The sequence below is a fragment of the Lissotriton helveticus genome, chromosome 5_1 (assembly GCF_964261635.1).
Source record: "Lissotriton helveticus chromosome 5_1, aLisHel1.1, whole genome shotgun sequence".
Classification (NCBI taxonomy): Eukaryota; Metazoa; Chordata; class Amphibia; order Caudata; family Salamandridae; genus Lissotriton; species Lissotriton helveticus.
Window position 1 is genome coordinate 272,165,782 of NC_136065.1, and position 24,354 is coordinate 272,190,135.

Sequence of the window (24,354 nt, forward strand, 5' to 3'; positions counted from 1 at the left end):
TATCCCAACTTCCAGCATTTGTTCTCTGGCAGAGATTTATTATTTTGTACTTCAAAGCAAGAGAGAGAGTATCTTTGCTTTAACTGTATATTACAGCAAGCTGATAAGCATTGTCAAGGTTTCAAACTATTCAGGTGTGCTCCGACAGTTTCCATGGGACCTGTTGACTATCTCCTACTAAATGCAATCTCCCTTAAGTAAAAGAAGAGTAGGTTCATGCAGTTCCATTATATAGAACTTCATTAATCTCTTGTCTCTAGGAGAAGAGCCTGGTGTGTCGCTAAAGGGGCGGGGTGGGGGTAGGGGGAATGGACGGACGAAGAGTCAAATAAAGAAAAACAAAAAAACACTTACCTGCTGCCTCGTGGCATCGCGCTCCTCTCCACTGCAGGCAAAGGTTTCCACCGACACCTGAGGCCAATCCTGATGCTGCTTTAATGCTGCTGGTACAAAAGGGATTGGCCTGAGCGCTCTCGACTTGTGCTCCTAGTTAGAGTGGGAGCCAGTGTCTGCTCTCCCCAACCCGGCAACGCAGCTCGGGTTGGAGAGAGCTTTTGTATGCATGATGGTTTGGCCATCCTGAGAAGGCCGGCCAAACCTTCATGAGCACTTATAACGGTACGAAACACTCCTCCTAGTGTCTGTCATTCCCCTGGCCCTACCCCAAAGCCTCGGCTCCGAGAGCAAAAATAAAATGGTAATAAACAAGGGTTTATTATCGTTTTATTTTTATTTTTTTAAGGCTGCCGGCAGGGGGCTACTACCATTACTAGAAGTTAAGTGATACAAGCACTGTGTGGTAGCATTCCCATTTTGTGTTTAGTAATGATCAGTATTGTGGTACGCCTTTTTACTTGTGTCACAGGAGTGAAGGCTATGGACCCAGTCATGTAAAGTTTCTGCTAATGTGAACTTCTTGACCTACATGGTGATTGTGTGTAGCTCTAGACTGAATGGGACACTTGTGTGTCTGTGCTGAGATGTGTGTGTGCCCGTGCATGGTACATAACATAGAGGCAGGGCTGGCTTTATGGCAGTGTGACTGGTGCGGCCTCACTGGGCGCTGACCTGTGGAGGGGGGCGCTGTGACCTCAGGGTGACGCTGTGTTTAGCAATATTTTATGATGGGAGAGATGAGGGGCATTTTTGCAGGTGGTGGGGAGATAATCCAAGGAGGCAGTCATGGGGCATGGGGGCGCTAATAGTTTTTGTCGCACCGGCCACCACTAGCTCTAAAGCCGGCCGTGCATAGAGGCCACAAGTGGGAATTGACCTCCTGCAGTGATTCCCAAGCAGGGAAGTATTTGACTTGACAATCAGCTTATTCCTGTTACTACTTGTACTTTGTTTTGTGTCTGTGTTGCCTAACACCTTCTTCTCCCTCGAAGAGTGCACTACCCCTGAGAGTCAAGTGCTGAATGGGGTAGTACTTGGCCCAGTTACTTAGAACCCATAGTACGTCTGGCCCTGGACAACAGCATTAACAACCCCCCAGTTGGACACAGTAACCTCTGGTTGCCCTGTGGTCCTCTGAATGGGTTTCTGACAGACACTAACAAGAATGCTAAGACATGGGCTGTGCATTCAGATGAATGGTTTGCACACAAAGGTGCTTCACACTGCACAAGAGAACTACCGTTAGATTAAAAAATTGGGGAATTATTTATTTTAAAGGCAACACAAGAAACTGAGGAATATAAGGAAAATATTGACCACCTTAACTTGAGCACAACAAAATTGTGTGAATACAGTTGACACATGACACGTGATAATATTATGCAGTATGACAGCTGTTATGTACACTGTGGCATATAAATGAATTTATACACAGATGCCAATTGTCAGGGCGGGCTGTCCGTGATTGTGCCCAATCATTTATTTTTTGTCCTCATGTCAGCATGGCATCTTACAAGTCAAGGACCATTTTCTGGTGCCCTTATATCGTATGGACCCTTGCCTTTTCACAGTCAAACCCTTAAAAAGGTTCTTTCATCCCGAAGGATAGACACCTCCACCATGTTCTGATGTAATCATAGGACTCAGAAAAGAAAAAAATAATAATAAAAACTGGAAAAGACCAGCATCTCCACATGGCTCACTTGACCAATCTGCAAACACCTGCCACAGATCCCTATTCCTTGATAGATTACCATCTATAGCTGTTCTACATGTCTACCTGGCCGCTTTCAACCAGCCATTAGAGTGCGGGGTACAGAATCTGTCCAGTATTTACAAATCTCTCGTCTGGCCTGTAATAACAAGTAAAATAACACCCCCCCCAGTTTACTGTTAAGCCTTGTTTGCAAATCATGATTCGACCCGAAAAGCACAAGAGTTACTGTCAATGTTAATGGTATCTTCAAGATGTCGCGAATGGTAGATTCCACCACCTTCCAATATTGCTCTATTTCGGGGCATGTAAAAAAAAAATGTAGATCATTGGCTTTTGGTGTTTTACATCTGTTGCAACTAGGGATCAGTTGAGCTACAAACTTGGCTATTTTTTGCGGTGTCCAATACAATCTATTTATTGTAAAAAAGTGATGCCTTTTGAAATTTGCTAGTGTAACTAAAGAATATATTGCTTTCAGGGAGTCCTTCCAGAGTGATTGCAAGTCCTCTGCCTGGAGTGCATCCTGCCAGATGGCGTGTGGGAGCTCTAATTTCCTTTCCTCCACATCCACCAGTTGCATATACCACTTAGAGACTTCTTTGTTCTTTGCTCTTGTATCTTGAATATCATTCCCGAAGTCTCATAATGACCCTGTCTCTCGAGGTACAGTGGAGAGCCATGAAGTTAGCTGAATAAATTTGAATTTCGATAATCTATTTTCAGTCTTGGCTTTCGGTACTTCCCAGGGTACCAGTTCGCCTTCAGATAAAATTTCAACCCACTTGATCAACCCGACTAGTTTCAGTGGTAGCGCCAAGCCATCTTTTAGGCAATCTGGTGTGCCGGGGGGAATCCCAGATAGGGGCAAATTCCGAGAAGTATCCTATATTTAGTATCCTCCTCATTGTAAACCATAAATTCAAGGATGCCTTTAATACTTTTAGTCTTACTTTTTTGAAAAATTTCCGAGCCCCAAATTTATACAAAAAAGCTGTCCCGAACTCAAATGTCATTTCCGGTAATATTGAGCCCCAGGTGGTTGAGTCGGGCACCCCTATAAGCATTCGAATTTTTTAAAATTGGAATGCCATGCAATATATTTAAAGATCCGCCAGGGCTAGACCACCCCCATGGAGCCGTCTTCTTAGCTTCTTTCATGAAAGATGTATTCCTCAAGAGGCCCAGATGAAACTGGTTAATTTCCCTTGTATTTTATTTATCATTTCTTTGGGGAATTTTAGTGGGATACAGTTAAATATATATGTTAATTTGGGGAGGATGGACATTTTTATCAAGTTCACCCTCCCATAAATAGTAAGCTAGCTAGGGCTCTGTCTATCTCTTTTGCACTCTAGCTAAATTCCGGGCTGGGATATCACTAATCTGTTTAACTATATTTATCCCTAGATATTTCATCTCCACACCCCTTTTACCTTCCCAACCATCCAAATTCCAAACCATCACCTCGGTTTTGGTAGTGTTTACTAAATATCCAGAGATTTCCCCGAATTCCTTATTTAACTGTTCCATCCTTGGTATCGTTCTAACTGGGTCGGAGGTATAAATTATAAGGTCATCCGCGAATAGGGCTACTTTGCTACAGGAGCGTAGTGAGTGAATGGGGATTATCTGCTCATCCTTCCGGAAAAGCTGGGCTAGGGGTTCAATGTAAATATCAAAGAGGAGAGACAATGAACAATTGTGCCCAATCCTACCGCCTTCAATAAAGGAACATAACATGATGTGAGCAGCAATGAGGATGAGCTAGAAGAGGGAGGCCTTCAGGTCAATATTCCCTCAAGACTGTCCTAAACCCACATCTTAAGCCATTTTGACAACCGTTTGCAATGCATAGAAGGCACTATGGCCTAGATGTAGGTAATAGCAAATTACCGAATGGTAAATACCGAATTTTACCGATTCGGTATTTGCTATGTAGGGAAAAAATTCGGCAAAAATTCCGAATCGGTAAGATTCGGTAATTACCGAATCAGTATTTGCCATTGATTCCTATGGGCCTTGAAGCCCATAGGATTCAATAGCAAATACCGATTCGGTAATTACCGAATCGGTAAAATTACCGATTTTACAAGGGGGACAGGGTGTCACTTTGACACCCTGTTGCACCCCTGTTTCTGGCTTGTGTGCCATGTGACACACAGACATGCCCTTAGGGCATGTCTGTGTGCCACATGGCACAGGTGTACATGCACAGATGTGCATGTACACTGGAATTCGTTATTTACCATGTAATAGTATTACATGGTAAATAACGAATCGGTAATGGCCTGTGGCACTGTTTTCAGTGCCACCTACATCTGTATTTACCGATTCGGTAAATTTACCGATTCGGTATTTTACAGAATCGGTAAATTTACCGAATCGGTAAATATACCAATTCTGTAAATTAAGCCTACCTACATGTCAAATCCCAAATATCGATCGGTAACGGCCGAAATCGGCCGTTACCGACCGGTAATTGGCGACCTACATCGGGCCCTATATGTTTGTCCACCATCTATGTATTTTAATGTTTCTCACCTATCACATTCTGTGATGGGAAATGTCTGCCCTGAGTAGGTACTGGGCCATATTCAAAGTAAAAAGTACTGTCTGAGGGGGGTTTTCATGTAGAAGTCCCAAGCCCTGCATATTCCATTTTCATTGGTATTCCACACATTGGAATCCCTCCCCCTTCCCCATGCCCATTACAGATGCCAGTTATGTCTAGAGAATTAAACAAAAGGATATTAGTTAGGGATAGGGAGTGCTTTGATGCAAAGAGAATGTCCCTTATCAGGGTAATATATGATGGAGGCTGCTCCAACCTATGATGGAGACTTAGATCTGGCCCCTGTTATTGCCGAACAGCAAAGAAATCATGTCCAGGCTCCTGAGCTCTGACTGGGCGTTCAGCTGGTCATTCTGTTCTATTCTCAGAAATTGAATTGAGCATTCATAATTAATGCACTACATTCAGAAAGGCAGGCATTGTACACGAATGTTGTGCCGGTGTCCTTAGACATTTAAAGGACATTGAGCTTCTGCCCAATAGTGAGTAGCATTCTAAGCTTGTAAATCTAAGAAGAACACCTATAGCTGCAGCTAAGAAGGTACTTTTCTGTAGTCCAAGGCTAGGTTTCATATACAATCACAAGTAATACTGATGTTATTTGTATTTATCTGCAGATGAACTACCAACTGTAAAAATCGTAACTTTGCCCAGTTACCAGCCCCATGTGATGGATGGGTCTCTGCGACCCCCGAGTTTACCAAGATCTTGCCCTACTCGGATGAAGCTGGAGTCTTCCTATGATCCTTATGGCTATGAGACAACGGCACAGAGCTTTTCTAGCAGATCTGCTAATTTCAGGTACATTATCTTTTAATGACTTACATAGTCACATTGTAAAATAGTTGTCGGTTTATCTTTATATACATATTAAATGGCAATATCCTTTCACCTGAAGTTCATTGTTTTTTCTGGCTGTGTTGTAGTAAAACATCAAAGATGATCTGGTGAAAAGAGTATATGCTGTCAGTTCTAAAAACATGAAATCCAACAAATATTGCTTTTTAGTGCTGCCTAAGTGCTCTTGCAACTTGTTTGAATAGTAATATGCAGACAATATCGCAGAGAAAATCAGACGTTATCTTCATCTATGAAATCAAAGCTTATGATTTTTGGAAGATAACGCACACCTATTCACCTTTCGGATTATGGTGCTTACTGTGTCTCAGTTTTTTAAAAAAAATACACCTTTTGCACAGTCTTTTGAATCCAGAGTATGTAGTATCTAATTGTTTTTACTACAATAGTTCCTATGATAAACCTTAAACAGAGTTTAACCCACACAACAAGACTAAATAATAAACATAATCAATCAAACAGTAGATTTGTAGAGCGCTTCTTTTCACCCGTGAGGGTATCCAGGCGCTGGCATACTAATAGCATACTAAATCTCCCTGCACAAGATTCACAAAGCTTTTTCTACACCTAAGGCACATTTATGAAAGGAAAAGGGCTGGAGGGGATGGACACATGTAAATCCTAGGTGTAAATCTCCAATTGGAAACAGCCAACAGCAAAAAAGTGGTGTGTTAACCAAGGTGTTGGAGTAAACATACACACAAGTAACTATCCATGTATATCCTTTGTGAAAATGACCTTATATGTTTGCCCTATTTTCCATTATGAGTCGCGTGTATATTGTACTTCCACTAGCAGTTTATGCTGACATAGTTTCTTCTAATTACATTGAACAATTTGTACGGCCAAAACACTGAACAAAGTAGAATGCTTTGTGGAATAACTGAACAGTAATACAGGTGCTGCACATTATTTACCAATAACAAATGGGTGACTCAGAAGTGGGTGCAAAAAACACATAGGTTAATACAGCTACCATTTGGTAACAACATTTTCCTTGTGCAGTTTTTGCATCCAATAGCACCGTATTAGTCAGTATAAAACTTCAAGTTTTGGCAATCAAGAACATTAATCCATGACATTCAAATAGGGAGCAATACCCAGGTAAGAAGGACTCGTGGGATTAAAGCAACTGATCTTTTAATTATAATACAGTACCTTCTTGAATTAATTAAATACTTATTAAGCTCAAACATACACAAATTGAGGCATCTTGTCATTAAGAAATTGAGAGAAGAAAAGGAGTGAGCTGTATTACAGACCCTTAGAAACTTATCTTAACAGGTAGGTCACAGGTATTTTTTATTTGAATAAAACCTTAGGTTTTTCAAGTTTTGCAAAAGACTCCTTAATGGCTCGGAAAACACTTGGTAGTTGATTCCAGCCTTAGAGGCTTGAACTGAAAAGGACATTCCTCCTTGTTGGGCTGTTTTGAAACATAGTACAATTGCTCAGAGATGCATGGCAGATCTCATAACATGCCCAGGAGTATAATTGGTAATGCAAGCCATGAAAGCAGGGGTACTGGAACCATTTATCACTTTTTTGACCAGACAGAAAGCCTTTAATGGTACCCCTAGCTTAACAGGAAGCCAGTGCAATGTATGCCTGGCTTCAGGGATTTGCTTGATTTTTTCATTCCAAGAGATAGTCTTATGGCGGTATAATGAACCAGTTAACGCCTGAACAAAAAAGTTTCAGGCAAGCCCATATATCAGACCACTGAGGTGTAATACACTCTACGTTGTTTGGGGCACCATTTTAGGCTGCATGCTACAATAGCTTTAATTGTTGTCTGTTATTGTTACCGTAGGTCTTGTTCCATTTGTTCATTGTCTCAGGAATTATTGGTGCCTTTGATATTGCATTATACAATTCAGTTATCAGTCCCTGGGAAAACAAAGAGGCATACATTACTGTGAGGTATGGCTGGTAAGCTGGGAAAGTGTGCCTTTAGTGTCTGTTTAATTTGAAGGTATAATAAGGTGTCCAAAGGCGTAAACCCATCCCTCTGCTCAAAGGCTTCCAGGGTGATGAAGTGCCCATGTATACAAAAAGTAATTCATAGTCTTGTGCCCTTGAACCTTTGTTGTCATAGGAAAGCTGAATGATAGGGTGGTTAATCATGGAGAGCCAGGGTGAGAACAATTCTTGAAGCCCTTCCAAGGGTGCCAATCTCTACTAGGCATATGCTGTGCATGTAACTACGTCCGAGTGCAAGTTAGGCTGTGCCAGTTTTCCAGCAAATGATTCAGAAAAGGGGGTGGTGATGAACAGAGTGCCTGAATTAAGCAGACCACTCTTACCCAGTCCAAAGATCAGGGCTTGATCCATCGCCGTTTTTTAGCTCACTGCACCATCCCAGCTCAGAACTTGGCTATATGCAAATTAGTCTGTTCCTGGCCCAGTGCATGATTGGAACAGGGCAAACCAAACTACCAAGCCAATTCTTATACTGGGAAGGAAACAAGCTTCCGGGGACCGGTTTCTGCCATTTCAGGCGTCGTCGGCCCGGCTTGCTTGAATCCTGATGGTGCAATGAGCAAGGGACTCACATCTGAGTATACCCTTCCACGCTTATGGTGGACAAAAATGATTCAGAAAAGGGGGTGGTGATGAACAGAGTGCCTGAATTAAGCAGACCACTCTTACCCAGTCCAAAGATCAGGGCTTGATCCATCACCGTTTTTTTAGCTCACTGCACCATCCCAGCTCAGAACTTGGCTATATGCAAATTAGTCTGTTCCTGTCCCAGTGCATGATGGGAACAGGGTAAACCAAACTACCAAGCCAATTCTTATACTGGGAAGGAAACAAGCTTCCGGGGACCGGTTTCTGCCATTTCAGGCGTCGTCGGCCCGGCTTGCTTGAATCCTGATGGTGCAATGAGCAAGGGACTCACATCTGAGTATACCCTTCCACGCTTATGGTGGACAAAAATGATTCAGAAAAGGGGGTGGTGATGAACAGAGTGCCTGAATTAAGCAGACCACTCTTACCCAGTCCAAAGATCAGGGCTTGATCCATCACCGTTTTTTAGCTCACTGCACCATCCCAGCTCAGAACTTGGCTATATGCAAATTAGTCTGTTCCTGTCCCAGTGCATGATGGGAACAGGGCAAACCAAACTACCAAGCCAATTCTTATACTGGGAAGGAAACAAGATTCCGGGGACCGGTTTCTGCCATTTCAGGCGTCGTCGGCCCGGCTTGCTTGAATCCTGATGGTGCAATGAGCAAGGGACTCACATCTGAGTATACCCTTCCACGCTTATGGTGGACAAAAATGATTCAGAAAAGGGGGTGGTGATGAACAGAGTGCCTGAATTAAGCAGACCACTCTTACCCAGTCCAAAGATCAGGGCTTGATCCATCACCGTTTTTTAGCTCACTGCACCATCCCAGCTCAGAACTTGGCTATATGCAAATTAGTCTGTTCCTGTCCCAGTGCATGATGGGAACAGGGCAAACCAAACTACCAAGCCAATTCTTATACTGGGAAGGAAACAAGCTTCCGGGGACCGGTTTCTGCCATTTCAGGCGTCGTCGGCCCGGCTTGCTTGAATCCTGATGGTGCAATGAGCAAGGGACTCACATCTGAGTATACCCTTCCACGCTTATGGTGGACAAAAATGATTCAGAAAAGGGGGTGGTGATGAACAGAGTGCCTGAATTAAGCAGACCACTCTTACCCAGTCCAAAGATCAGGGCTTGATCCATCACCGTTTTTTAGCTCACTGCACCATCCCAGCTCAGAACTTGGCTATATGCAAATTAGTCTGTTCCTGTCCCAGTGCATGATGGGAACAGGGCAAACCAAACTACCAAGCCAATTCTTATACTGGGAAGGAAACAAGCTTCCGGGGACCGGTTTCTGCCATTTCAGGCGTCGTCGGCCCGGCTTGCTTGAATCCTGATGGTGCAATGAGCAAGGGACTCACATCTGAGTATACCCTTCCACGCTTATGGTGGACAAAAATGATTCAGAAAAGGGGGTGGTGATGAACAGAGTGCCTGAATTAAGCAGACCACTCTTACCCAGTCCAAAGATCAGGGCTTGATCCATCACCGTTTTTTAGCTCACTGCACCATCCCAGCTCAGAACTTGGCTATATGCAAATTAGTCTGTTCCTGTCCCAGTGCATGATGGGAACAGGGCAAACCAAACTACCAAGCCAATTCTTATACTGGGAAGGAAACAAGCTTCCGGGGACCGGTTTCTGTCATTTCAGGCGTCGTCGGCCCGGCTTGCTTGAATCCTGATGGTGCAATGAGCAAGGGACTCACATCTGAGTATACCCTTCCACGCTTATGGTGGACAAAAATGATTCAGAAAAGGGGGTGGTGATGAACAGAGTGCCTGAATTAAGCAGACCACTCTTACCCAGTCCAAAGATCAGGGCTTGATCCATCACCGTTTTTTAGCTCACTGCACCATCCCAGCTCAGAACTTGGCTATATGCAAATTAGTCTGTTCCTGTCCCAGTGCATGATGGGAACAGGGCAAACCAAACTACCAAGCCAATTCTTATACTGGGAAGGAAACAAGCTTCCGGGGACCGGTTTCTGCCATTTCAGGCGTCGTCGGCCCGGCTTGCTTGAATCCTGATGGTGCAATGAGCAAGGGACTCACATCTGAGTATGCCCTTCCACGCTTATGGTGGACAAAAATGATTCAGAAAAGGGGGTGGTGATGAACAGAGTGCCTGAATTAAGCAGACCACTCTTACCCAGTCCAAAGATCAGGGCTTGATCCATCACCGTTTTTCAGCTCACTGCACCATCCCAGCTCAGAACTTGGCTATATGCAAATTAGTCTGTTCCTGTCCCAGTGCATGATGGGAACAGGGCAAACCAAACTACCAAGCCAATTCTTATACTGGGAAGGAAACAAGCTTCCGGGGACCGGTTTCTGCCATTTCAGGCGTCGTCGGCCCGGCTTGCTTGAATCCTGATGGTGCAATGAGCAAGGGACTCACATCTGAGTATACCCTTCCACGCTTATGGTGGACAAAAATGATTCAGAAAAGGGGGTGGTGATGAACAGAGTGCCTGAATTAAGCAGACCACTCTTACCCAGTCCAAAGATCAGGGCTTGATCCATCACCGTTTTTTAGCTCACTGCACCATCCCAGCTCAGAACTTGGCTATATGCAAATTAGTCTGTTCCTGTCCCAGTGCATGATGGGAACAGGGCAAACCAAACTACCAAGCCAATTCTTATACTGGGAAGGAAACAAGCTTCCAGGGACCGGTTTCTGCCATTTCAGGCGTCGTCTGCCAGGCTTGCTTGAATCCTGATGGTGCAATGAGCAAGGGACTCACATCTGAGTATACCCTTCCACGCTTATGGTGGACAAAAATGATTCAGAAAAGGGGGTGGTGATGAACAGAGTGCCTGAATTAAGCAGACCACTCTTACCCAGTCCAAAGATCAGGGCTTGATCCATCACCGTTTTTTTTACTTTTTTTTTTTTATTTATTATTTTTTTTTTTTAGCTCACTGCACCATCCCAGCTCAGAACTTGGCTATATGCAAATTAGTCTGTTCCTGTCCCAGTGCATGATGGGAACAGGGCAAACCAAACTACCAAGCCAATTCTTATATTGGGAAGGAAACAAGCTTCCGGGGACCGGTTTCTGCCATTTCAGGCGTCGTCGGCCCGGCTTGCTTGAATCCTGATGGTGCAATGAGCAAGGGACTCACATCTGAGTATACCCTTCCACGCTTATGGTGGACAAAAATGATTCAGAAAAGGGGGTGGTGATGAACAGAGTGCCTGAATTAAGCAGACCACTCTTACCCAGTCCAAAGATCAGGGCTTGATCCATCACCGTTTTTTAGCTCACTGCACCATCCCAGCTCAGAACTTGGCTATATGCAAATTAGTCTGTTCCTGTCCCAGTGCATGATGGGAACAGGGCAAACCAAACTACCAAGCCAATTCTTATACTGGGAAGGAAACAAGCTTCCGGGGACCGGTTTCTGCCATTTCAGGCGTCGTCGGCCCGGCTTGCTTGAATCCTGATGGTGCAATGAGCAAGGGACTCACATCTGAGTATACCCTTCCACGCTTATGGTGGACAAAAATGATTCAGAAAAGGGGGTGGTGATGAACAGAGTGCCTGAATTAAGCAGACCACTCTTACCCAGTCCAAAGATCAGGGCTTGATCCATCACCGTTTTTTAGCTCACTGCACCATCCCAGCTCAGAACTTGGCTATATGCAAATTAGTCTGTTCTAGTCCCAGTGCATGATGGGAACAGGGCAAACCAAACTACCAAGCCAATTCTTATACTGGGAAGGAAACAAGCTTCCGGGGACCGGTTTCTGCCATTTCAGGCGGCGTCGGCCCGGCTTGCTTGAATCCTGATGGTGCAATGAGCAAGGGACTCACATCTGAGTATACCCTTCCACGCTTATGGTGGACAAAAATGATTCAGAAAAGGGGGTGGTGATGAACAGAGTGCCTGAATTAAGCAGACCACTCTTACCCAGTCCAAAGATCAGGGCTTGATCCATCACCGTTTTTTAGCTCACTGCCCCATCCCAGCTCAGAACTTGGCTATATGCAAATTAGTCTGTTCCTGTCCCAGTGCATGATGGGAACAGGGCAAACCAAACTACCAAGCCAATTCTTATACTGGGAAGGAAACAAGCTTCCGGGGACCGGTTTCTGCCATTTCAGGCGTCGTCGGCCCGGCTTGCTTGAATCCTGATGGTGCAATGAGCAAGGGACTCACATCTGAGTATACCCTTCCACGCTTATGGTGGACAAAAATGATTCAGAAAAGGTGGTGGTGATGAACAGAGTGCCTGAATTAAGCAGACCACTCTTACCCAGTCCAAAGATCAGGGCTGGATCCATCACCGTTTTTTAGCTCACTGCACCATCCCAGCTCAGAACTTGGCTATATGTAAATTAGTCTGTTCCTGTCCCAGTGCATGATGGGAACAGGGCAAACCAAACTACCAAGCCAATTCTTATACAGGGAAGGAAACAAGCTCCCGGGGACCGGTTTCTGCCATTTCAGGCGTCGTCGGCCCGGCTTGCTTGAATCCTGATGGTGCAATGAGCAAGGGACTCACATCTGAGTATACCCTTCCACGCTTATGGTGGACAAAAATGATTCAGAAAAGGGGGTGGTGATGAACAGAGTGCCTGAATTAAGCAGACCACTCTTACCCAGTCCAAAGATCAGGGCTTGATCCATCACCGTTTTTTAGCTCACTGCACCATCCCAGCTCAGAACTTGGCTATATGCAAATTAGTCTGATCCTGTCCCAGTGCATGATGGGAACAGGGCAAACCAAACTACCAAGCCAATTCTTATACTGGGAAGGAAACAAGCTTCCGGGGACCGGTTTCTGCCATTTCAGGCGTCGTCGGCCCGGCTTGCTTGAATCCTGATGGTGCAATGAGCAAGGGACTCACATCTGAGTATGCCCTTCCACGCTTATGGTGGACAAAAATGATTCAGAAAAGGGGGTGGTGATGAACAGAGTGCCTGAATTAAGCAGACCACTCTTACCCAGTCCAAAGATCAGGGCTTGATCCATCACCGTTTTTTAGCTCACTGCACCATCCCAGCTCAGAACTTGGCTATATGCAAATTAGTCTGTTCCTGTCCCAGTGCATGATGGGAACAGGGCAAACCAAACTACCAAGCCAATTCTTATACTGGGAAGGAAACAAGCTTCCGGGGACCGGTTTCTGCCATTTCAGGCGTCGTCGGCCCGGCTTGCTTGAATCCTGATGGTGCAATGAGCAAGGGACTCACATCTGAGTATACCCTTCCACGCTTATGGTGGACAAAAATGATTCAGAAAAGGGGGTGGTGATGAACAGAGTGCCTGAATTAAGCAGACCACTCTTACCCAGTCCAAAGATCAGGGCTTGATCCATCACCGTTTTTTAGCTCACTGCACCATCCCAGCTCAGAACTTGGCTATATGCAAATTAGTCTGTTCCTGTCCCAGTGCATGATGGGAACAGGGCAAACCAAACTACCAAGCCAATTCTTATACTGGGAAGGAAACAAGCTTCCGGGGACCGGTTTCTGCCATTTCAGGCGTCGTCGGCCCGGCTTGCTTGAATCCTGATGGTGCAATGAGCAAGGGACTCACATCTGAGTATACCCTTCCACGCTTATGGTGGACAAAAATGATTCAGAAAAGGGGGTGGTGATGAACAGAGTGCCTGAATTAAGCAGACCACTCTTACCCAGTCCAAAGATCAGGACTTGATCCATCACCGTTTTTTAGCTCACTGCACCATCCCAGCTCAGAACTTGGCTATATGCAAATTAGTCTGTTCCTGTCCCAGTGCATGATGGGAACAGGGCAAACCAAACTACCAAGCCAATTCTTATACTGGGAAGGAAACAAGCTTCTGGGGACCGGTTTCTGCCATTTCAGGCGTCGTCGGCTTGGCTTGCTTGAATCCTGATGGTGCAATGAGCAAGGGAGCCGGTAGCTTGTATCCTTTCTGGTGAAGAATTGGCTTGGTAGTTTGGTCTGCCCTGTTCCCATGATGCACTGGGCCAGGGACAGACTAATTTGCATATAGCCAGGTTCTGAGCTGGGATGGGGCAGTGAGCTAAATAACGGTGATGGATCAAGCCCTGATCTTTGGACTGGGTAAGAGTGGTCTGCTTAATTCAGACACTCTGTTCATCACCACCCCCTTTTCTGAATCGTTTTTGGCCACTATAGGTGTGGCAGGGTATACTCAGACATGAGTCCCTTGCTCACTGCTCCATCAGGATTCAAGCAAGCCGGGCCGACGAGGCTGAAATGCCAGAAACCGGTCCCCGGTAGCTTGTATCCCTTCTGGTGAAGAATTGGCTTGGTAGTTTGGTCTGCCCTGTTCCCATGATGCACTGGGCCAGGGACAGACTAATTTGCATATAGCCAGGTTCTGAGCTGGGATGGGGCAGTGAGCTAAATAACGGTAATGGATCAAGCCCTGATCTTTGGACTGGGTAAGAGTGGTCTGCTTAATTCAGACACTCTGTTCATCACCACCCCCTTTTCTGAATCGTTTTTGGCCACTATAGGTGTGGCAGGGTATACTCAGACATGAGTCCCTTGCTCACTGCTCCATCAGGATTCAAGCAAGCCGGGCCGACGAGGCTGAAATGCCAGTAACCGGTCCCCGGTAGCTTGTATCCTTTCTGGTGAAGAATTGGCTTGGTAGTTTGGTCTGCCCTGTTCCCATGATGCACTGGGCCAGGGACAGACTAATTTGCATATAGCCAGGTTCTGAGCTGGGATGGGGCAGTGAGCTAAATAACGGTGCTGGATCAAGCCCTGATCTTTGGACTGGGTAAGAGTGGTCTGCTTAATTCAGACACTCTGTTCATCACCACCCCCTTTTCTGAATCGTTTTTGGCCACTATAGGTGTGGCAGGGTATACTCAGACATGAGTCCCTTGCTCACTGCTCCATCAGGATTCAAGCAAGCCAGGACGACGAGGCTGAAATGCCAGAAACCGGTCCCCGGTAGCTTGTATCCTTTCTGGTGAAGAATTGGCTTGGTAGTTTGGTCTGCCCTGTTCCCATGATGCACTGGGCCAGGGACAGACTAATTTGCATATAGCCAGGTTCTGAGCTGGGATGGGGCAGTGAGCTAAATAACGGTGATGGGTCAAGCCCTGATCTTTGGACTGGGTAAGAGTGGTCTGCTTAATTCAGACACTCTGTTCATCACCACCCCCTTTTCTGAATCGTTTTTGGCCACTATAGGTGTGGCAGGGTATACTCAGACATGAGTCCCTTGCTCACTGCTCCATCAGGATTCAAGCAAGCCGGGCCGACGAGGCTGAAATGCCAGAAACCGGTCCCCGGTAGCTTGTATCCTTTCTGGTGAAGAATTGGCTTGGTAGTTTGGTCTGCCCTGTTCCCATGATGCACTGGGCCAGGGACAGACTAATTTGCATATAGCCAGGTTCTGAGCTGGGATGGGGCAGTGAGCTAAATAACGGTGATGGATCAAGCCCTGATCTTTGGACTAGGTAAGAGTGGTCTGCTTAATTCAGACACTCTGTTCATCACCACCCCCTTTTCTGAATCGTTTTTGGCCACTATAGGTGTGGCAGGGTATACTCAGACATGAGTCCCTTGCTCACTGCTCCATCAGGATTCAAGCAAGCCGGGCCGACGAGGCTGAAATGCCAGAAACCGGTCCCCGGTAGCTTGTATCCTTTCTGGTGAAGAATTGGCTTGGTAGTTTGGTCTGCCCTGTTCCCATGATGCACTGGGCCAGGGACAGACTAATTTGCATATAGCCAGGTTCTGAGCTGGGATGGGGCAGTGAGCTAAATAACGGTGATGGATCAAGCCCTGATCTTTGGACTGGGTAAGAGTGGTCTGCTTAATTCAGACACTCTGTTCATCACCACCCCCTTTTCTGAATCGTTTTTGGCCACTATAGGTGTGGCAGGGTATACTCAGACATGAGTCCCTTGCTCACTGCTCCATCAGGATTCAAGCAAGCCGGGCCGACGAGGCTGAAATGCCAGAAACCGGTCCCCGGTAGCTTGTATCCTTTCTGGTGAAGAATTGGCTTGGTAGTTTGGTCTGCCCTGTTCCCATGATGCACTGGGCCAGGGACAGACTAATTTGCATATAGCCAGGTTCTGAGCTGGGATGGGGCAGTGAGCTAAATAACGGTGATGGATCAAGCCCTGATCTTTGGACTGGGTAAGAGTGGTCTGCTTAATTCAGACACTCTGTTCATCACCACCCCCTTTTCTGAATCGTTTTTGGCCACTATAGGTGTGGCAGGGTATACTCAGACATGAGTCCCTTGCTCACTGCTCCATCAGGATTCAAGCAAGCCGGGCCGACGAGGCTGAAATGCCAGAAACCGGTCCCCGGTAGCTTGTATCCTTTCTGGTGAAGAATTGGCTTGGTAGTTTGGTCTGCCCTGTTCCCATGATGCACTGGGCCAGGAACAGACTAATTTGCATATAGCCAGGTTCTGAGCTGGGATGGGGCAGTGAGCTAAATAACGGTGATGGATCAAGCCTTGATCTTTGGACTGGGTAAGAGTGGTCTGCTTAATTCAGGCACTCTGTTCATCACCACCCCCTTTTCTGAATCGTTTTTGGCCACTATAGGTGTGGCAGGGTATACTCAGACATGAGTCCCTTGCTCACTGCTCCATCAGGATTCAAGCAAGCCGGGCCGACGAGGCTGAAATGCCAGAAACCGGTCCCCGGTAGCTTGTATCCTTTCTGGTGAAGAATTGGCTTGGTAGTTTGGTCTGCCCTGTTCCCATGATGCACTGGGCCAGGGACAGACTAATTTGCATATAGCCAGGTTCTGAGCTGGGATGGGGCAGTGAGCTAAATAACGGTGATGGATCAAGCCCTGATCTTTGGACTGGGTAAGAGTGGTCTGCTTAATTCAGACACTCTGTTCATCACCACCCCCTTTTCTGAATCGTTTTTGGCCACTATAGGTGTGGCAGGGTATACTCAGTCATGAGTCCCTTGCTCACTGCTCCATCAGGATTCAAGCAAGCCGGGCCGACGAGGCTGAAATGCCAGAAACCGGTCCCCGGTAGCTTGTATCCTTTCTGGTGAAGAATTGGCTTGGTAGTTTGGTCTGCCCTATTCCCATGATGCACTGGGCCAGGGACAGACTAATTTGCATATAGCCAGGTTCTGAGCTGGGATGGGGCAGTGAGCTAAATAACGGTGATGGATCAAGCCCTGATCTTTGGACTGGGTAAGAGTGGTCTGCTTAATTCAGACACTCTGTTCATCACCATCCCCTTTTCTCTATCGTTTTTGGCCACTATAGGTGTGGCAGGGTATACTCAGACATGAGTCCCTTGCTCACTGCTCCATCAGGATTCAAGCAAGCCGGGCCGACGAGTCTGAAATGCCAGAAACCGGTCCCCGGTAGCTTGTATCCTTTCTGGTGAAGAATTGGCTTGGTAGTTTGGTCTGCCCTGTTCCCATGATGCACTGGGCCAGGGACAGACTAATTTGCATATAGCCAGGTTCTGAGCTGGGATGGGGCAGTGAGCTAAATAACGGTGATGGATCAAGCCCTGATCTTTGGACTGGGTAAGAGTGGTCTGCTTAATTCAGACACTCTGTTCATCACCACCCCCTTTTCTGAATCGTTTTTGGCCACTATAGGTGTGGCAGGGTATACTCAGACATGAGTCCCTTGCTCACTGCTCCATCAGGATTCAAGCAAGCCGGGCCGACGAGGCTGAAATGCCAGAAACCGGTCCCCGGTAGCTTGTATCCTTTCTGGTGAAGAATTGGCTTGGTAGTTTGGTCTGCCCTGTTCCCATGATGCACTGGGCCAGGGACAGACTAATTTGCATATAGCCAGGTTCTGAGCTGGGATGGGGCAGTGAGCTAAATAACGGTGATGGATCAAGCCTTGATCTTTGGACTGGGTAAGAGTGGTCTGCTTAATTCAGACACTCTGTTCATCACCACCCCCTTTTCTGAATCGTTTTTGGCCACTATAGGTGTGGCAGGGTATACTCAGACATGAGTCCCTTGCTCACTGCTCCATCAGGATTCAAGCAAGCCGGGCCGACGAGGCTGAAATGCCAGAAACCGGTCCCCGGTAGCTTGTATCCTTTCTGGTGAAGAATTGGCTTGGTAGTTTGGTCTGCCCTGTTCCCATGATGCACTGGGCCAGGGACAGACTAATTTGCATATAGCCAGGTTCTGAGCTGGGATGGGGCAGTGAGCTAAATAACGGTGATGGATCAAGCCCTGATCTTTGGACTGGGTAAGAGTGGTCTGCTTAATTCAGACACTCTGTTCATCACCATCCCCTTTTCTGAATCGTTTTTGGCCACTATAGGTGTGGCAGGGTATACTCAGACATGAGTCCCTTGCTCACTGCTCCATCAGGATTCAAGCAAGCCGGGCCGACGAGTCTGAAATGGCAGAAACCGGTCCCCGGTAGCTTGTATCCTTTCTGGTGAAGAATTGGCTTGGTAGTTTGGTCTGCCCTGTTCCCATGATGCACTGGACCAGGGACAGACTAATTTGCATATAGCCAGGTTCTGAGCTGGGATGGGGCAGTGAGCTAAATAACGGTGATGGATCAAGCCCTGATCTTTGGACTGGGTAAGAGTGGTCTGCTTAATTCAGACACTCTGTTCATCACCACCCCCTTTTCTGAATCGTTTTTGGCCACTATAGGTGTGGCAGGGTATACTCAGACATGAGTCCCTTGCTCACTGCTCCATCAGGATTCAAGCAAGCCGGGCCGACGAGGCTGAAATGCCAGAAACCGGTCCCTGGTAGCTTGTATCCTTTCTGGTGAAGAATTGGCTTGGTAGTTTGGTCTGCCCTGTTCCCATGATGCACTGGGCCAGGGACAGACTAATTTGCATATAGCCAGGTTCTGAGCTGGGATGGGGCAGTGAGCTAAATAACGGTGATGGATCAAGCCCTGATCTTTGGACTGGGTAAGAGTGGTCTGCTTAATTCAGACACTCTGTTCATCACCACCCCCTTTTCTGACTAGTTTTCCAGCAAAGACAGTAGTCAGTGGGGTCCTTCCCTTCCATGCCGTGTTCAAGTTCATGTGCCGGTATTTCGAATTCATGATGTATCCCATTAGACAGGTATTTAGCTTGAGCTACCAAGTAGTAAGACTCTAAATTAAGAGCAGTGTCTTTCTGTGGTATATGGGAGTGTCAGTGTCCCTCAGCTAAGCCTGGAGCATTCTCACACCCAGACAAAGCTCTAGAAGGCCGAACATATCGTATTTAAGAAGACTTTTGAGAGAGGCAAGGATAGTGTAATGAATAAATAATGTAGCCAGGACAGGGATACTAACTTCAGCACCGGAATTGGCCCCCCCAATGAGAGTGTACTTCTGCGCTTGGCTTGATCCCTAATTTTCCAGACGGCTAGGTTATAATTTAGCTGGATAACTAAATCGGGATCGCAATAGACCATTGTCACAGGTATCTAGTCGGGCCATGACACCTTAACAGGGGAAATTCAACAGTGAGATTTTGATAGCTTTCAGTTATCTAACTGGTCATTGAGGTATGATGTCAGTGCCCTAGACAATCATTGTCCTTCATGTTTTGATAGTTGTCCTTTTGCGTTGGTAATTATCTCCATTGGGGTACGTCTGATTAATTATTTTTCGGTTAGGATAACATTGCTTTAGGAACTGTGACCCATTATGTTTGATGCGTAACCTTGTAGGGTAAACCATTGCATATTCAATCCCTAGTTTCTGCAAGCATTTCTTGTCAGACATGTAAGTACACTATACTACTTGGACGTCAATTATGAAATCCAGAAAACAGTAAACATTGGAACCTTCATAGCTCAAATCACATGCCTTTCGGGACACTCATTGTCTCTGTAATTTAGTATTCAGGCAGTGATGTGCCTTGTAGGTGCCCCTGGGGTGGGTGTGCATTCAAAAATCTATGTGCTTGCTCTATATAAACATGTGTGAGACGGCTGTTGCCCCAAAAATGTTTGTATGCATCTATTCAACATATAGCTCCATAATGCACAAATTGTTTTGACGCAAGGAAGACTCTAAGTCCTTCTTATTGGCATGCATGACATAAATTAGTTTTTCAAGTTGCTGTAGAGTTTTAGATTGTGTAGCTGATTCATCCTATGTGTCAGAAGAATGCCATTCCATGCCATCTATGCTCTCCACGAATATGTTCAAGCAATACTGCATGCGGTCTATCTTGGATGTCTTCTTGTCAATTATTTATAGACTCCTGTGCATTACTATCAACAGGGGTGCTGGGGTCTGCACTGTATGAGCATCCAGGAGTTTGTGTTGCTTCCTCTTCCTGCATGTGTCTTTTGGTCGCCTTTGTTGCCTCAAAGGTAATCTTGGCTTGTTTATCTCCTCTTTTCCCTAATCTGGCAACTAAAGATCGGTCTTATGTCCCCACAGCATGTGGGGTGGCAGTAGTATGCCCTGTCACTGGAGTGTTCAGTCATTGTTTAGTTTAAATCCCTGAATAGTTCCCAAAAGGAGATTTACTACTGCGTGTCAGGGCAGCCCCAAAATTTTGTTTTCATGCCTTCTGTAGTGAGCGAATCTTTAAATTGAGTTCTAGTGTTGCAGCTGTTCGCTCACTGCTGAGAAATGGGTAGGTGCGCTAGCGCCTACAGCCTTTGAATACTTGCTCCCAAAATTATATAGGGAATGATCTATCCTGCCAAGGGCTAACAGCAGCCTCAAGGATTGCTAGGGCTTCTTCACAAGACAAGGCACAGCAGGTCTACGGGACCTTTTCTAATGAAGGCGCATGGCCACCTACCCAGTCGGCACACATGGTCGACATCCGCAGCAGACTCGGCAAGGCACCTAAGCAGCAGTATAGGCCAACTTCTCACCAATGCTTCAACAGTCTGTACGTCAATGCCGCAGCAGCTTGGGAGGGAGGCATCCCCCATTGCGCAGGGCTGACCCATTGCTGCATGCACAGCAGATCAGTTTAGTCAGATCTGACAGGGCAGAGTCGCGGGCGCATCCCAATGGTCGGATAAGCATGGACTGGGCCAGCAGACCCTGGAGTCATGTACACCCCTATGGGAGACATTGCGCTTCTGCATACTTTTCTAGCAATACCTAGTGAGGGGGAACCAAGGCAGGTCTGTTCAAGATTGTTGTAAATTTGCCCTTTCTGCAGGATCACCCCACCTTTGCCTTCTCTTGCTGAACCCATTTTTTTGTTGGCTATAGGACTCTGCACTTTACCCCTGCTAATCAGTGATAAAATGCTTGTAAATGCTTGTGCTTTCCTCTCTAAACATGGTAAAATTGGCAAACAAATGATTGGCACACTTATTTTACTTATAAGTCCCTAGTGTATGCTACTGTATGTTTCTAGGTCCTGTAAGTTAAATAATACTAGTGGGCTGCAGCACTCATTGTGCCACCCACTATAGTAGCCCTGTAAAACATGTCTCCATGCCTGCCCTAATATCCTTAGTGTGCAGTTTTAAATTGCCATTTCGCCCTGGCAAAAGAAACATTTTGCCAGGCTTAAACCTTACTCCTCTTTAATACCTATAAGTCACGGACAAGGTCGGATTTAATGCCCATAGGTCAGGAAGTATGTATTTAAAAAGTAAGGTATGTATATTTAATTTCTTATGTACCCTGGATCTTCCATAGGAAAACACTGGGTTACATTATAACAACCTTTAAAGCAATACATTTAGTTTAGGTGCAGTTTGAACCATAATTCATGGCTCATACACTAATTTAAAATCAAACTTCAAGTTCAAAAGTTCAACTTAATGTTCAAGTTGGATTTTATATTACTATTTTAGAAATGGCACTTTTGGAAAGTTGCAGTTTCTCTGCCTAAAGCAAAAGGACTTTTCCTGCCAGTGTTCAATGTCCCCTGACTGTGAATGACTCCCCTGGGATGAGATGTGTATTGATCCCAGACAGGAGACTAATGGCCTTGGGTGTGGGGAGGTGTGTTCCTCTTCTGAACAGGAAGGCCTAGGAGGTGTACGCAGCCCTGCCTGAGCTTCAAAGGATGCTATGGGGCTGTGCTTATCACCTTCCAGACTTCAAAGGGTGCCTACCTGTCACTGGCAGATGCAGTTTATATCTAGGCCTGCCTTGCCTTTGTCCCTAAAGACAGGGGGGCTCCAGACCCAAAGGGATAGGAAAAACCGACCAGAACTGATTTAGGGGGTGGACAAAGGAATTACCCCCTACCATAGGCTGGCACTGAGTATAAAAGTGGCAACCTCAGAACCTGTTATCAGATCACTCTTGGACCTATGGAGAATCAGAAGAAGGACTGCCCTTCTGTCTGAAGAACCTGAAGGAAGACAGGATCTGTCTGTCTTGAACCCAGGACCCCAGAAGGGTCAGTTGGCTGATCTCTGATTTGAGCTACAGCGACACAACAAACTTCCAGAGGCCTTTCCTGCCCAGCTGACCAGTACCACTCCCTCCCCCAGATCCTGAACCTTTGGCTGGTGGTAGAGTGTACTCCTCCTGTCCCCAGGCTAAAAGATCTGGGATTTGGAATCTTTTTGCCAATTTTCTCCATGGAGAACCATCAGAGACCAGGACTACCGTTGAAGCTGCAGCTGTCAACAGCGATTCACTGGTCAGCCTCAGCTTGCTGGTTTGCCCCGCTGAAGAAGATCTGATTTCCATGAAAGTGTCTAAGTCCAAACGTAGAGGTCTTCATTGGAACTGAACCAGAGCAGTAGCCTATCAACATAGAGGTATCCCGGGGCACTGACCTCAACCTCTCTGAGCTTTATAGCCTTCATCGACGACTGCGCCAGGACCCTGTTCTTCAACAGCCAGCTGCCATCAAGCTCCGCTTTGGACCCAGCGCGTAGCTTGTCACACCAGCAACCTGTGAAAGACCACTTTACCACCCTAAAGATTTCTACATAAGAAAGTAAGCTTGTCACTGGGAGGAAATTGGTCCCTGTATCCGACCCGCACTTCATATCGGTCGGCCATAACTTTTGACATTGACCCAGTCTAGCGCAACCAGTAACCATTGTGCTTTTTGTGCTATTTTTAATTCATACTTTAAGAATTCAAATATCCTGTCCTGCTTGTTGGATTTTGATGTCTTTTTATTTATTAATATGTACTCTATTTTTCTAATCTATTTAGTATTTTTTCTCGTGTTGTGTTTTAACTTTATCACTGTTTGAGTGCTAGATAAATACCGTACACATTTCCTGTAAGTTAAGCCTGCCTGCTTTTTGCTAAGCTACTAGAGGTTTAAGCACAAGTTAATTTAGTAACTTTTATACTTCACCCTGACAAGGACTGCGATTATTATTTGAGGTGGGTTCTTAATCTCCTCAACTAATACTCCAATATCTTACAGGACTAATGATGGCCCCAGAAAAAGGATATTATTTTACATATATTGAGCAGGGGTAGGTAGTAGGAAGTGATCTCATTTTGACGCCGTCTAGGCCGACGCACTCTGGTACCCCTCACGTCTAGAGATTTTTAACATTATTAAAGGGTCCAAAAGACTATTGGGTGACCTTACTATCAGCTTTAACAGTCAATAATTAATTTCTTTGCTCTGCAAAAATAGAATACCTGAAAGCTGTTCTCTGTAAAGTTTTTAGCTTAAATATATTGAACATTTCTCAGATGGATGCTGTCCCTTTCTTTATTCAACATCTTTTCGCCATTCCCAGTAGTTTTTCAGAGGGATGTGTTATCTTGGTCTTCACAGCCATAATGCCTTAACTGTTTTTAAAGTATCCTTCATGTGGCAATATAAACATTGCGTGAAGAAGTGGGACTGTCTCCAGTCCCCAGAAAAGCACAGCTAAACTGCCACATTGGGCTGTACCTATATTCTAACCTTTTGATCCTGCATTAATCCATAGTAATCCATAGTTTTTTCTTTATTCCAAATTTCTCCTCCAAATGGGAACACGCACATCGTGTATACGTTGTTTGTCAAGTTTCTATTATTCAAATGGTGCCGCTTGGGGCTTCAACCAAATATAAACATTGCAGCAGTCTACCCTGTGGTCTGCCTACAGGATTTCCACACTTTGCAGAAATGCTCCTACCGTCAAAAGATGTCTACCAAAATACAAGAGAGTCAGTAGAGAATCCTCTTTCGGTGAAGGTCATTTCTGAGCATCAGCTGAGCCAGCTGCAGGTGCATCTACGAGCAAGGGCAGGATTTAGGGAGCTACTGACTTCTCAGTTCTGCCCTAGACCACCATAGACACTTCACTGGAGGGGACAAAAAAGAAGAGCCAGCATTAGCAAAGCCAACCGGTCTTGCCTATATAAGAGCTA

At 45.8% G+C, this 24,354-nt stretch overlaps 1 protein-coding gene across 4 annotated transcripts in view; it reads left to right on the plus strand.

Annotated features, from left to right (window-relative positions):
• The window catches only part of C5_1H9orf43 (chromosome 5_1 C9orf43 homolog), a 217,362-nt gene that overhangs the window by 74,142 nt on the left and 118,866 nt on the right, over positions 1-24,354 (plus strand). For all 4 annotated transcript variants that reach the window (XM_078642191.1, XM_078642189.1, XM_078642192.1 and 1 more), the window contains exon 5: positions 5,303-5,486. In XM_078642191.1, the coding sequence (XP_078498317.1) occupies positions 5,303-5,486 (184 nt within the window). The remainder of the gene's footprint in view (positions 1-5,302; positions 5,487-24,354) is intronic.